We start from the raw sequence: 13126 nt of genomic DNA, 5'->3' as shown, positions 1-13126 counted from the left end.
ATGGAGGAGTTCTTCTACCCGCACATACCTATAGTCCAAACACTATTTGCCTACCATTGGTCACCACTCAAATGACAGCATTCAATTCAGTAACATAAGTGCTAGACATTCTGCTTTGCAAAGTCTAGAACTCCAGTGCCCTTTATGGATGATCCTGGTGGAAGCTTGGTCACCAACTCCAGGGATGGGCTGGTTGGCCAGCCAGATGCATGGAGAAAATGTGATACAATAAGCTATTTGGGAAGGAAGCAGAATTATGTGTCTTCAGCCCTTCCATGAGCAGTTACGATATGGGGAAGGAATCCCATGTACCCATAGTGCCTTGAATGCTGGGAAAATGTGATACTCCACCACAGAAGTTTTGTATTGAGGGAAGACATCTGGACTGTGTGTCACAGAGTTACAACTGCATATTTATGCAGTGCCCCTGGACAGGACCAAGGAATAAGAGGAAATCAGGATGTTCCATAGTTTGGGAAATGGTGTATGGAGCAAATGAGGATAGGGGAGAACATTTTCTATTTCTCTACTTGTCAGTGGCCCAAATCATATCAACTGTATGTTTTCCTCCCCTTCTCTCTCAGGTGATGTATAGTTAGCTTTGACGCCTGGCTCCCTCCCCCCAGAGATGCTTCATTTCCTATGGGGCCTTGCAGTTTCCCTTCAGTTCCTCCTGGGCCTTGCTTCCGACCCCCATGACCCATGCTATGATGCCAACCGACATCCGCACTACTGCTTGCCTGAGCTATCTGAACTTGCATCAGGGCGCCTGGTGGAAGCATCTAGCACATGTGGCAGCCCTCCTCGGCGACTCTGCACCTTCCAGGACTCCGCTGATCTAACGTCGAAATTCTGCCAGCGCTGCGAAGCAAACTCCCACTCGCCAGAGTACCTCACTGATGCTGACGGTGGTGCCACTTGCTGGTGGTCTCAGCCCATGGCCAATGCCACACTCACTCTGGCACTCGGACGCAGAGTGGAGGTTCTCTATGTGGCTCTCCGGTTCTGCTCCCCGCGTCCAGAATCCCTGGCGATTTACAAGTCAATGGACTATGGGCGGAGCTGGATGCCTTTTCAGTTCTTCTCCACCCACTGCCGACGGCGCTACCGCTTGCCTCCGACCACCATCATCCTGAAGGCCATGGAACACGAGGCCGCTTGTATCGATGCCCAAACAGCCCCCAAACCTCTAACTGGGGGGTTGGTAGCCTTCATGCCCCTAGCAGGCCGCCCCTCGGCCCGGATGTTTGAGTATAGCCCTGTGCTCCAGGACTGGGTGACGGCCACAGACCTCAGGGTGTCGTTTGACCGCATGCATCCCACGCGAACGCTGGGGTTGCGAAGAAGGGAGGCATCCTACGGGGTGGCTGAGCTGCAGGTTGGGGGCCGGTGCAAATGCAACGGGCACGCATCACGCTGCACAGCTGGGCAAGACGGAGGGGTGCCCCAGTGCGTTTGTCAGCACAACACAGCTGGACCTGAATGTGACACCTGCAAAGCCTTCTACTGGGACAGGCCCTGGCAACGGGCAACCCCCAAAGACGCGCATGAGTGTGTGGGTGAGACTGAAGGAGAGACTGAGCACAAACAAAAGAGAGAGCCTGCTGGGCTTGCGTCCAACATCCCTAGGAGAGAACTCTGAAGCCCCGCCCTGCATCGACGTGCTCAGAGGCTCCGCCCCCCCTGCCCCGCTCTGTCCACAGATACAGCATTTGTCTGCAGAGATAAACTCTGTACTGGACAGATTCTTCTTGGGACTGGAATGCTGCTGTTCCAGTCACAGGAAGAATCTGTCCATGAGTACAGTATTTGTCTCTGCAGACAAACCGTGGGACAGCGGGGAGGCCAGAGCTTCTGAGCATGTCAACATGAGGACAGGGTTTCAGAATGGGTTCTCAGGGGCCCTATATGCAAGGACAGCCAGCACCCCCACTTTTTATAATTTTCCAGTGCTTGAACAGGGCTTTAAGGTTCAAAGCAGGGTTGGGCCTAGCTAGTTGGTACTCTGCATAAACAGGGATAATTTTAAAACCGGGGGGGGTGTGGGCCCGCCATCCTTCTGAGTCCAGGTTTCCTTTATGTTTATTAATTTTACTTTAAAACATTTATAGCCCTGCCTTTCTGCCAAAAGGCAGCTCAAGCTGACTGACAATAAACATCCAAAACAGAACTTAAAAGCCAGCAACAAAAGACAAAAATAACCATTAAAAAATAACACCATCTCAGCCCAGAAACTCTCTCCAATACCAGTCCCAAAGAGCCAAGAAACTCAACAGCCAGGAACCAGCCCTTCCACTAGTCAGGCCTGGGCGGTTACCTAGGGTGCCAATTCTTGGAGGGCGCATAAATATAGGACCCTCCAGAGTATAGCACTCCCAATTATTCTTTCTCCCCTTGTTGTATTGCACCCCTGAAGTATTTCACAGAGTTGTGAGAAGGTAATATGTAATACTGCACCCTGCTCCCCAAAGGACCTGCATTCTCTGCACCCCCAAATACAGTCTTCTTTGCTTATTGCAACTCAGCCCCCAACAAACAGCTAGTCTCATAAGTTGCACTCTCTCTCTTGAATATGAATTGCCTGCCTCAGCATTTATTAAAACCCCAAAAGTCTCAGACTGTATTTCCAAATTAACAGCAGCATTTTTTCATCTCTGAAGTGTTAAGAGTTTTGCCCTGCATAAAAGACTGGGAACTCTCTCCCACTGTATCGCCAAACTAGTCATTGGCTGGCCATCCATGCCGAATGGCCATTCTACTTGGTGAATGTGCAGCCATGCAGCTCAAGTTAAAGCTGGGACTCTACATTTCTTGGCAGGGGGGGGGAGGTGCCAAAAGCAGACTTTGTCTAGGACGCCAAAAATCCTAGGGCCAACCCTGCAATAGCCAAGCAACTTAAATACAAAATCACTCACCAAAGGCACAACAAAAACACCACACACTTCAACCATCCTCCAAACAGATGGAACAGTGGAAGCCATATGGGCCTCTGAGGTGAGGGCATTCCACAAGGTTGGTAAAGTAAAGTTGCGCCATCGAAATCTCTGTTCCTGGTGGATGTTTGCTGGGCCTCTGATGGTAAAGACACACAGAGCAAGACCTCAGATGACTATCTGAGCATACAGGATGTATGGAAGATAATGATCCTTAAGGCCGGGCTCTCAAACTTGGGTCTCCAGATTTGGTTGGATGACAACTTCCATCACCCCCAGCCTCAATGGCCAAAGGCCTACGTTTGAGAACCGGGAATGTAGTGGCGAGGGGACGCGCAGGGACAGAGTGCCAGTACTTCTTGGCTTCTCTGGCTCTTGGAATGGGCATGGCCATGAGGGGTGCCATGGAGAGTGCCTGCGCTTCTGAATCTGCAACCACATCACTGTTGAGAACCCCTCCCTTAAGGTATTCAAGTCCTGAACCATTGAGGGCTTTGAATCTGATAACTAGCACCTTGAAGTGAGCCCAGAAGCAAATAGGTCACCCATACAGGTCATGCAACGTTGGGGCGATGAGACCCCAGTGAGGAGTCCTAACCAACCGCCAGGCCGCAGTGCTCATTTCCTTGAGCTGATCCACCCCGGGGGGGGGGGGGGGGCTCCACCTCCAGATTTACCACTTGGGGTGGTGGATTGAAACCATCTTACCATAAAAACGAGCCTTGCACATTGGCCCTTTTAACAGATGCAGATAAGCCCTAGGCGAGACCTTGGAGAAATGGCTACCCTGTCTATGAACACGGTGGGCCTCCTTCGAAAAGAAGGCGGGGACGAAGGTGGGAGAGTCCAGGGCTGGGGAGAGTAGGTGGGGAGAACTTTCAGACAGGGTGATGGGAGAACTTGCAAAGCTGACAGACCCCTTCCTGCCTGCGTCCTCAGCTTGTGACTGCAACCTCCACTCTCATCGCTGCCGGTTCAGTATGGAGCTCTTTGAACTCTCGGGGCGCCAGAGCGGCGGGATCTGCTTGAACTGCCGCCACTACACGGCTGGCCGCCACTGCCAGTACTGCCTGCCAGGCTTCAAACGTGACCTCGGTCGCCCCATCACAAGCAGCAAGGCCTGTAAAGGTGAGTTGGGGGCGGTAATCAGGCATTGCTATGGGCAACTCACCCGCCATCCTTATATCTTTTCCTGTGTCACCCACCACTTTCCAAGGACAAGCCAAACTGGATGTAACGAGGCAGGCCCCGATCCCCAACAAGCTCAGCACAATCTATGACAAACAAGGCATGAGGGAAATAAAAGGGGAGAAACAAAAGGGCACAGACCGACGCACCTAAATTGGTTTAGCTGACATGGCTCACCAAAATTCTGGGAAATTTGACATTCAAAAAATGACAAAATCAAAAATGTCAAAAAATGACATGTCAAAAAATGCAAAAAAGAAAAAGAAAGAAAGGCAAAGCATTGTCCAAAAAATGACATTCAAAAAATGTCAAAATTCTGGGAAATTTGTTTTTGCCTGTTGAAAATATTGAGGCGCTTCACGCAAGCAGTGTGAAGTGCCGAAAGGAGGTCTGTTGCCTGATCCTCCCCTCAAACGATCGCTTACCCTTCCCTGGGTGGGTGGATTGCCTGCCCAGACAAGCGGCAGCTCTCCCGCAGGCCGTCCATGGCTCACCCGGCAGCTCCAGGGGTTGGGCGGAGGGAAGCGGCACCCCACTCCCCGGAGCCCCAATAATGCACTGTGTGAACGCGCAGAGTTTTACTGGGAGCCCCCCTCCCCCCGAGTGTGCCCACCACAGCTGCAAGCAGCCACGGCAGACACACAATCCAAAAAATGAGGTCAAGGGAACGCTCACTCCCTCGACCTCCTTTAACGAGGAGGCTGCTTAGGTGGGTTTGCTGCTGTGTGGCCACCGAGATTGGGCATGATCCCGATGGTTCACACAAGCATGCAAAACTGGGCTGGGCTCCCTTAGCCCAGTTTTGCACACTTGTGTGAATAGTCTCACCGTCTTTGTAGTCTCCAGATCCCCTAAAATCCTCACACTGTTTTAGGACTGGGGAGAACCTATGAGAGTTACGCTAGGTTACATTTGTAGTGTCATATAAACCAGTTTAAGGGAAATGAGTAACATGTCAGTGTAACATCTGAAAAGGTCCAACCCCTCACTAGTCATGCCTATTTCCTGTCAAATCGTCATCCACCACACACCCCAAATATCACAGCCCTCGTTTAAACTCCTTCCCCTTCAACTAGTTTCCAAGTTGCTATCACTACCATGGCTGCCTCCACCACAGGAATGTAGTTTTGTGAGGCTGTTCATCCCACACAGACTTCTCAGATTCCTGCCATTTCCTCATTACATTTCCTTGCATGGGGGAAACCATGTAATTCTTTCTGTCTATCTACCTATCATACATGATTTCAAGTTAGATATCATGATACATTAACACAATCTAGAAATTTTGGAGCAAGTAGCCTACGCTCTGTTCACATCTTCAACATGTAAATCTGTGTACAGTGTGCATATGCACAAATCTGTGTGCACATACAATTATCCACACATTATGTTCAATGAAGATACAGTAGTACAATTCCTATCTATAACCTGTATTTGAGGGGAGCCAGTATCCAGGTTAAAATGAACACGTTTACATGCAGTCATTCACCCAAAAAACATGTATATTTGTACAAAGATGTACAGATATCTGAATAGAACTATAGACGTGCTTGTCTCTTTCATTTTGAAATGTAAGGCTTGAGATTATATAATCTTCACACCCGCCCAGTTTGAGGGAAGATAGTACTGCCAATTCACACTCTTCTGGGAAGGTTTGCACGGATTAAATGGAAGAGTTGCTGTTACTGAAGTATCTATGGGAGGAGAGCTGGGCTATGGGAGGAGAACTGGTCCTGTGGTAGCAAGGATGAATTGTCCCCTTTGCTAAGCAGGGTCTGCCCTGGCTGCATATGAATGTGAGCACTAGAAGATATTCCCCTTAGGGGATGGAGCCACTCTGGGAAGAGCATTTGCATGCTTAATGGGAGGAGAGCTGGTCTTGTGGTAGCAAGCATGACTTGTCCCCTTAGCTAAGCAGGGTCCAACCTGGTTACATATGAATGGGAGACTACATGTGTGAGCACTGTAAAAAATTCCCCTTAGGGATGGAACCACTCTGGGAAGAGCACCGGAGGTTCCAAGTCCCCTCCCTGGCAGCATCTCCAAGATAGGGCTGAGAGAGACTCCTGCCTGCAACCTTGGAGAAGCTGCTGCCAGTCTGTGTAGGCAATACTGAGCGAGATGGACCAATGGTCTGACTCAGTATATAGCAGCTTCCTATGTTCCTATCTCTAGCTGACAGCAAGACTGCTCTGCTAACAGTATCCTAATGCAGCAACCCTCACTCTTGTTTCCAGCTTGCCAGTGTCACCCCATTGGAGCAGTTGGCGCCATTTGCAACCAGACCACCGGGCAGTGCCAGTGCAAGAATGGGGTCACTGGCCTGGCCTGCAACCGCTGTGCTCCGGGTTTCCAGCAAAGCCGCAGTGCTCATGCCCCCTGCATCAGTAAGCTTTGCCACTTTGTCTCTTGAACACAGCTCCGTAACAATCTCTCAGATCTATGTGACTGCAGCATCCATGCGGCCCGCTTGACTTCTGTATGTCAGATCACTGACAAAAGCAGAGGTGCTCTATGACTCAGGAAGCCTTTACTATCATTTTTCCCCTCGGCCTTACGGTGGCCTCATGCAAGTGTTGGTGACTGCACAGGTTTATTAACAGGGCTCAGCACCACGAGTTCTCCTAGATCAGAGATTCCCAACTTTGGCCCCACAGATGTTGTTGGACTACAACTCCCATCAAGCCCAGGCACACTGTGGCTGGGGATGATAGGAGTTGTGATCCAATATCTGGGGATGCAAGGTTGGGAACACTGGCTGTCCTAGTTCAAGAGAAGAAAGGGAGCAGCGGGATTGTCCTTAAAGAGACAACGCAAATACCCTGCGCCTGAATTTGGCAGAGCCACTGCTGTTTGCTTATGCTTTTCAGTGCAGTAAAAAAGGAAAAGACATGTATTTTATTCAGTAAAGTAGCTGCCAGAGCCTTGCCGGTCTATTCAATATATTAAGGCCTGCATGTTCAATATGGTATGAGGCAATGTCACGCTATCTTATTCAATTTGAGAATCATCATAATTTAACAGCCTTTCCCTCCTTCACTGTGGAATATATAAATATGGTAACTTGATATCCTGCATACTCGTCTTGTCATCACTGCCCTGAAATGAGGCACTATTCAAAGTTCTGCCTTCAAGAAGGCACATGGTTGCTCAAACAGGAAATGATGTCATAGCTATGGAAGCACAGGTTCTCCAATAAGCCCTTACTCATTCTGCAGGAGATGCTGTGGGGGGAAATTTCATAGTCCTGCCACTGGGCATAGTGTAAACCTCCCATCTGCGTGAGTGGAATTGTTATGAGGCATGTGAGGAAACCAAGCTCTGTTCTGGCAATAAGTTTTGCAGTGAAGGCGGCCATGATGTTTTGAAAAGCCTCCATGCTGGTGCCTTACAAAAGCCCCTTGGAGAACTGAGATGGGCTGCAGTGCTTAGCACCAAGGATGTCCCTTTCCTGCAGACTGTCAGCTAGAAAGATCAACTTGAAAATGGAGTGAGTGTGGTGCCCAAGGAAATCCTAGAAATGGAGTGCAGTTGAAGAGAACTGTCAGCGATTATTTTAATTTACTTACTTAAAAGATTTATGTGCTGCTATTCATCATAAATGAATTCATGGCGGCTTACAACAGAATGCATTAAACAGACACAACAAAACAGAAACACAGCCTCTAAAATCATGCAGGATAAGGCCGTCATTAGAACAGGGCAATCACAGAGAAATGTATAGACAGGGAAGGCCTGCTGGAATAAAAAATGGTCTTCAGCTTCCATCTCTATATATCTAAGGCATACCTGTGGCTAATCCTGTGTGTGGCAGCTCTCACGAGAGTTCATGAGCAGCTGTTGGATAGCGACAGGGACGGGCGGGAGGGAAGAAAATGGCGGCGGCAGCAGCCAAGCCAGGGGCCCAGCGGGGGGGAAAGATGGCAGCAAATGGCCTGGCTGTGGGTGGGTGGGGAAAACGGCAGGCGTGGGCGGAAGAAGGCGGCAGAGGCCAGTCGGGAAGAAAACAATGATGGGGGTGGGGGTAGGTGGGCAGGGAAACGGCATGGGCTAGGGGTGGGGGGAAGTGGCGGCGAACTAGAAGCACAGATGCTCTGCGCCCAGCCCAGCTGGTTTAAAATAAAACAGGGAGGAGCGAGCCTAAGATCAAAGGGCAGGGAGTTCCACAGGGTAAATCATATGGTATAAATCCTTGTGTTTTGCTTCTTCCCATGGCTACTAAAAGCAGAATGCCCTCTGCAAAAACAAATGCATGTAAATAGACTTAATTTGAATCCACTTATATCTTGTTGGTTAATTATTTTATTTTATTTAAAAAGAAGCAAATAGCTTACTCTCTACCTTCTGCCCCTCAGGAATCCCGGAAGTAATGACAACTACAGTGTCTCCCCCACAGGAGTGGAACACAGGTGAGAAGGGGTGGGGAATCATTTGCCTTTTGAGGGTCAGCAAAACATTTGGGTTTAAAAAGAGGCATTGGGGCTCATGGCTCACATCACTCTGGTAGCCTGTCCATCCGCCCCCCCCTTCCCAAAAAATGTTGGAGGCAAACTGTGAAAAGAAAGGCGCCCTGCACATCTACAGTGGAATCTTGCCTTTGAAAACAGACAGCAAGCTGCTGCAGCTATTGACTTATTTAATCCCTCTTGTGGGAAGAAAAGGGAAGCAGATAAGACACAGTTACTACTCTTGATGATAGGTAGGTTTGCCAAGGGAAAGCAAAGGCAAAGGCAAAGGCACCCCTCCTCCACTCCAATCATTTTGTGTAGATCCGGCACCTTATTATCATTTAAAATATTCACATACTGCTTTCCAACAAAAAGGGTCTTAGAACAGTTTAAAAGTCCCCAAAGCAGCTGGATATACCACTTTTGTTCCAGGCTGTGCCCTTCTAAACTCTCTGGGTGGGGAGGAGGGCAGAGGACTATGCCCTCCCCATATGCAAGAGACCCACTTTGGGCCCCACATGGATTAGCACCCACCCACACACCCACTTTTTATTTTAAGGGTTAGGAACTCTAAGATAGGTAGCACCTTTGGGAAGGATTATGGCGTATGTGTGAGATTTACTTGGGTTCTCACGACTCTCAGTGCCTCATTTTACAGAAGTACTTCCCCTCTCCGTTGCCCATACTTTTCTGCTGTGTGGCTTTGTCCCTTAAACTGGCAGCCATTTTGAATTATAAAGGAACAGCTGGAACTAATGATGGAAGGGGAAAGTTGGGAGTGCCCTGCATTGGCGCACACCGTTAATTGCTTCTAATGATCACCCACCAGCCACGGGCTTGCTCCACGCCACGCACACATCCATCATCATCACAAATGGAGACACGAGCTAGGTTGTACACAGATACAACCACAGCATGAGCATGATCACAGTGGCAGGGAAAAGCCATGCTGCGATGGCAGAAATTGCAGCTGCCAGCAGTTCCTTTGTATAGTGCTGCTCTCCCAAAACATGGGTACACGATCAGGTGCATTAATCACAGGCATAGATTCCCCATATGATCATAGGCATGCATATGGCTGAGGACAGCTATGTGTCACTTACATGGCATATCATCAGCTCTTGCTCCAAGCCTAAATGTGAGGTAGGCCAGATGCTTCTGGGTCTAACAAGGAGAGATTATCATCTAGAGAAGGATAAGAATATTCTCCAACTTCTGATTTTTGGTTTGTTTGTTTTTAATATTCTTCACCTGCGGGGGGGGGGGGAGAGAATGCTTAAGAGCTTTATTCTCTGATTCACATATTCTCACTTCACAAATTTCTTCACACAGGAATAATATGCATATCCATAGATGTCTCCTTGGGGGCACGGCTAACAGAGAAAACAGATCTTGAGAACACCTTCCCACCAGAAAACCCCAATCTACTGAGACTTCTGTTTTTTTGCAAAAAGGGTGCATAAGTGATTGATAGCCAAGTTTATGAACAATATCATATTCCTTTTCAAAATCATAGATCAGAGAAACAAAGTCCTTCGCTGTCTCGACAAATGTAGGCTAGAGTTTGAACATGTTGATTTGCAATTCTAAAGGCCCTTGAGCAGCTGACAATTGTTTTGCAAACCAAAGGGAAGAGTCATTAACAGGTATTCAGTACACCTGTCTCCCCCTTCATTCAGTGAGGCCTGTCACTGAATTATACATACTCTTCACAGAGCACGATCTGAGTGTAAGGTCCCAATCCACTTTGCATCAATCCGTCCACAGTTCCTGAGCATGTACAGGTTCATAAACCTGTTCATAAACATGGTTGTAAGATTATATAGATTCTACCAGCTGCTTGTGGAGTGATTCTCTTGCCCTTTTATAGAAAACAGGCAACGATCCCAGAAGTCTCAGTTGTTTCTGTCCTGCTCAGTGGTGGCTGGTTGGTGTGTCCCCCCCCCCATGCCCGCTTTATTTTCTTCTCCTGAATGAGGATCATATGGTGGCGGGTGGCAATGTTATTTCTGGAAAGTCAGCTGAAGAAAAAGATCCTTCGGAGAATTTCAGAGAATATTCAAAAATTTAGTAGAAATTCCTCAGAATCCCCCCCCCCCCCCGCCATTCTCCCCCAGAGAAATTTCAGAGACTATCTGGGGACATAGTCTTCCCAAGTCTATATCATTGATGATGCTAGACCTCTCATTTCCTGGGACAAGGGGAGGGCTGATTGGGAAAGAGTTAAAAGGGATAGTTTACACTCAGCCTAACTCTAAATGTTCACCAGGCACTGAATGTCAAACCCACTGCAAGCCGCCACGAGGACGTGTCCAGATGAACCTGAAAAACTACTGCAAGAAGGATTATGGTAATACTGAACTGCATCCCCAACTCACAGCTCCCCACAAGGCCCCCAGCCCCCCAATCCCACTTGCTGGAATTGTGCTACCAAGCAAACTAAATCAGAACTTGATGTTATAGCAGCAAAAAGCAAACCTTCCAGGAAGCCCCAACAAAATCTAGCTTCAGTTGATATCATAGTCTTGAAATGAGAAACACTGAGAAAATCCCACCTATAAGAGAAAATGAAGTGAGATGTGCAGGCTTGTTAATTCAGGAAGTGATGTCATCATTCAACCTCCACCCCACCCGCCCCCATCAGTGTTCTGTTTTCCATGTGTGTGTGGAATGGGTTTTGTTCTCGGCGGCAGTATCAAGGCAGTGTGTGTGCACCCGCATTCAGAATGGGACCTTCCTGATTAAACCTAAGTGGGATCTAAAATTAGCTGAGCAGACATTTAAAAACGTGTGAGCGCGAGCACACGCACTGCGCCCCAAATATATATACCATTGCTGGAAGCACAAGCTTTGTGGGAAGTACTGATTTTTTAAGGTGTGCCATGTCAGAAAATGACATCATTTCCTGAAAATAAGAATAATAGGCTGGGGAGGGAATTGCTTGTAAAGGAAGTGACATCATAGCTCCAGAATGTGAGCAATATAATGTGGCAGTTCACTTCCTGATTGTCATTTCTCTCTTTTTGTCTACCCCTCACATTCAATGGCAGTTCTCCACGCACAGCTATTGGCGATGGAGAAGTCTGGCACATGGTGGCAATTCACCGCTTCAGTCCTGACTGTCTACCGCCAGCGTCATGTGCCCATCCGGCGAGGCGAACAGCCACTCTGGGTGCCTGAGCAGGATTTGGTGTGCCGATGCCTCCACCTCCAAGTTGGCAAAGCTTACCTGGTTATTGGCAACGATGAAGAGTCTCCTGACCCTGCCCGGTTAATCCTTGATAAAAACAGCCTCGCCCTGCCCTGGAGGGATGCTTGGGCACACAAACTGCGCAGTTTCCAGCAGCAGAGCAGACGAGGAAAATGCCGGATTGTCTGAGCCATCATGGCAGTGGTGGTGGGGAATTGGGCGGAAGAAGTGAGGGCTAGGGGGAAGGAAAAGGGCCAAATGTGCAACTTCCTGGTTCAAGTGCTTTGAGGTACCCCCTATTCACTTCTGCCATTGAGCATGGGGGAAACTGTACTTAGGAGACACCAATCCCAAAATGAAACTGGTGGCAATTTGGGGGTTTTCGTCCTTTCTTAGTTCTGAGTACACATGGCCCTTCTCATCTCCTCCATCCTCCCAAAAGGCCTGTGTGGTGAGGTGACTATTGTTCTCCTTTTACAGATTGAGGGACTACTATTACTACTACTATTGTTATTTATATACTGCTTTTCAACAAACCAGGTCTCAAAACAGTTTACGTGGGGAAAGAATAAGAATAGGAATATGGTTCTCTATCCCTCAAAGGGTCCGCAGTCTAAAAAGAAATGCAAGGCAGAAACCAGCAACAGCCACTGGAGGGATGCTCTGCTGAGGTTGAATAGAACCAGTTGCTCTCCCCCCTGCTAAATATAAAAGAATCACCACTTTGAATGGCACCTCTTTGCCTAGTTAGCAGGGACTGAGGCTGAGAGACAAGAACTTGCCTTAGGCCCTGCCAACGGAAAATATCTGGGTGCAGTCAGGCTGTCAAATTTGGCCGTGAGGCATACAAGGACTGCTAAACAGGCAGACATGAAACATGAGGCAATGGTGGAAGGAAGGGGGAGGATAGATAGAGTGTTGATCCAGGTTGCCAACGGAAGGTGTGGGGCCTTCTCAGATATTCCTCACCACCCCAAAAGACCAAGAGGGGAACGGAACAATCTCGAATCGTCTTTTGCCAGGCTTCCAGCCTAGGATGTACTTGTTGAAATATACAGAATGACATGAAATATATTTTTTTCAAAACCACGGCTTTGTTCCTGATAAATATGGGATATGTGAGGGAGGGAAGATGCAGAGAAACAAGGACTAAAGGTTAGGCTCCAAGCTGAGTGTTTCTGATTTGCGCTGGTACTGAGAAGATTAGAGACATGGTTTTTTTTTTAATGGTATCATACTTGCTAACATTTCAGAATGAGAAATAGGGACAATGTGATGCTGTCCCAGAATGAGAAATAGTGACCAAAAAGAAAAAAGAAAAAGCACACACTCCCTAGGCAGGCATTCTGTGTATAGCTAATAGATGA

The 13126-nt window shown here is 48.2% G+C and overlaps 1 protein-coding gene across 1 annotated transcript; it reads left to right on the top strand.

Moving 5' to 3' along the window:
- The first annotated feature begins 628 nt into the window (after nucleotides 1-628).
- On the top strand, nucleotides 629-12840 carry NTN5 (netrin 5). Its single transcript, XM_053264307.1, has 7 exons — nucleotides 629-1559; nucleotides 3873-4061; nucleotides 6359-6508; nucleotides 8477-8530; nucleotides 10548-10556; nucleotides 10839-10919; nucleotides 11620-12840. The coding sequence occupies exons 1-7, from the start codon at nucleotides 629-631 to the stop codon at nucleotides 11946-11948; spliced, it is 1743 nt and encodes a 580-aa protein (XP_053120282.1). The 3' UTR covers nucleotides 11949-12840.
- The last annotated feature ends 286 nt before the right edge of the window (nucleotides 12841-13126 follow it).

Source organism: Hemicordylus capensis, chromosome 6 (genome assembly GCF_027244095.1).
Source record: "Hemicordylus capensis ecotype Gifberg chromosome 6, rHemCap1.1.pri, whole genome shotgun sequence".
Classification (NCBI taxonomy): Eukaryota; Metazoa; Chordata; class Lepidosauria; order Squamata; family Cordylidae; genus Hemicordylus; species Hemicordylus capensis.
This window is presented reverse-complemented; position numbering and strand designations above follow the sequence as displayed.